Here is a 1476-nt window from a genome sequence, read left to right as displayed (position 1 = left end):
ATTTTTCTCCGGTTGCTCGTCTCACTTCCGTCCATTGTCTCATCAATATCACTGTCGCTCGTCAATGGCCCCTACATCAGCTTGATGTCAATAATGCGTTCTTGAATGGTGATCTATTCCGAGGACATCTAGATGTCTCATCCTCCTAGTTTTCCTACGTCCTCTAAGGTATGTAAACTTCGCCGTGCTTTGTATGGTTTGAAACAGGCACCCTATGCTTGGTTTTTGAAATTTAGCTCTGCTCTGCTCCAGCTTGGCTTTACTTCCAGCTATCATGACACTGGTCTCTTCATTCGTCGCAGGTCTGGTGGAGTTACTATTCTGCTTCTTTATGTGGATGACATGATTATCACAGGAGATAATTAATCCGGTATAGTTGAGCTGTAGGATCATCTACACCATCACTTTGAAATGAAGAGCTTAGAGCCTCTTCGGTACTTCATTGGTCTTGAAATCTCTAATACCTCTGATGGATACTGTATATCTCAAGCCAAGTATGCCTCTGACCTTTTCTCCATAGCGGATCTCATTGACTCCAAAACGACTCATATGCCTCTTAATTCTAACTGTCGCTTTACTCCGATGGATGACGTCCCTCTTGGTGATTCTACCTTGTATCGTTAGTTAGTAGGAAGCCTAATCTAACTGACTATTACTCCACCTGATATTGTTTATACTGTTCATGTTGTCAGTCAGTTTATGTCTACTATTCGGACGATTCATTATTATGCTGTTCTACGGAATCTTTGGTACATCAAAGTCACTCTCTTTCATGGTATTTATTATTCAGCTCGTTTGTCCTTAGTTTTGACTGGGTATTCTGATGTTGATTAGGCAGGAGATCCCATCGATTTCCATTTGACCACTGGTTTTTTATTCTTTCTTGGAGATCCGCTTATGTCTTGGTGCAATAAGAAAGAGACGGTAGTCTTCCGGTCTAGTGCGGAGTCCAAGTATAGAGCTCATGCCGATACCCCTGCCTAGTGCAGAGTCCAAGTATAGAGACGGTAGTCTTCCGGTCTATTGTTCATTGCGACAGTTAGAGCGCCATGAAGATTTCGACGAATGATGTTTTCCACGAGTGTATGAAGCACATTGAAATTGACTGTCACCTTGTTCGTCATCACGTTGCTCAAAACAACGTCTCTTTGTCTCCCACTTCTTATGCTGATCAGACTGCTAATGGCTTCACCAAGCCCCATCTCCTATACCGTTTTTAGTCGTTCTTGTGCGAACTCAAGTTGGTTTATACAGTCTCACCTTGAGTTTAATGGGAGATGTTGAAATATGTATTATATATATATGTTTATGTTTATATTTATAGCCCAGCCCATAAACTCATGTATATATATGACGATGTACCATTATTATTTTTGAGAAATTCAGTTTATACTAATTATTCTAACATTTGTAAAATAGGAAATAGTTAAATATATTTAATTTTTACTCTACATTTTATCTCATCCCATTACTCAA

General features: G+C 39.8%; 1 protein-coding gene across 1 annotated transcript; it reads left to right on the top strand.

Annotated features, from left to right (window-relative positions):
- The first annotated feature begins 411 nt into the window (after positions 1-411).
- On the top strand, positions 412-984 carry LOC127250147 (uncharacterized). Its single transcript, XM_051273311.1, has 3 exons — positions 412-601; positions 693-775; positions 835-984. Exons 1-3 carry the CDS (start codon positions 412-414, stop codon positions 982-984), a joined length of 423 nt encoding a protein of 140 aa, XP_051129268.1.
- The last annotated feature ends 492 nt before the right edge of the window (positions 985-1476 follow it).

The sequence above is a fragment of the Andrographis paniculata genome, unplaced genomic scaffold (genome assembly GCF_009805555.1).
Source record: "Andrographis paniculata isolate CXL003 unplaced genomic scaffold, ASM980555v1 Contig37END, whole genome shotgun sequence".
Taxonomy (NCBI): domain Eukaryota; kingdom Viridiplantae; phylum Streptophyta; class Magnoliopsida; order Lamiales; family Acanthaceae; genus Andrographis; species Andrographis paniculata.
The sequence above is the reverse complement of the archived record's forward strand: the minus strand, read 5'-3'. Positions and strand labels throughout refer to the sequence as shown.

Coding starts and splice junctions, on each gene's coding strand:
- LOC127250147 (XM_051273311.1), top strand. CDS start 412: ATGAAGAGCTTAGAGCCTCTTCGGTACTTCATTGGTCTTGAAATCTCT. Junction 602..692: donor GATGGATGACGTCCCTCTTG/GTGATTCTACCT, acceptor TCATGTTGTCAG/TCAGTTTATGTCTACTATTC. Junction 776..834: donor CAAAGTCACTCTCTTTCATG/GTATTTATTATT, acceptor GATGTTGATTAG/GCAGGAGATCCCATCGATTT.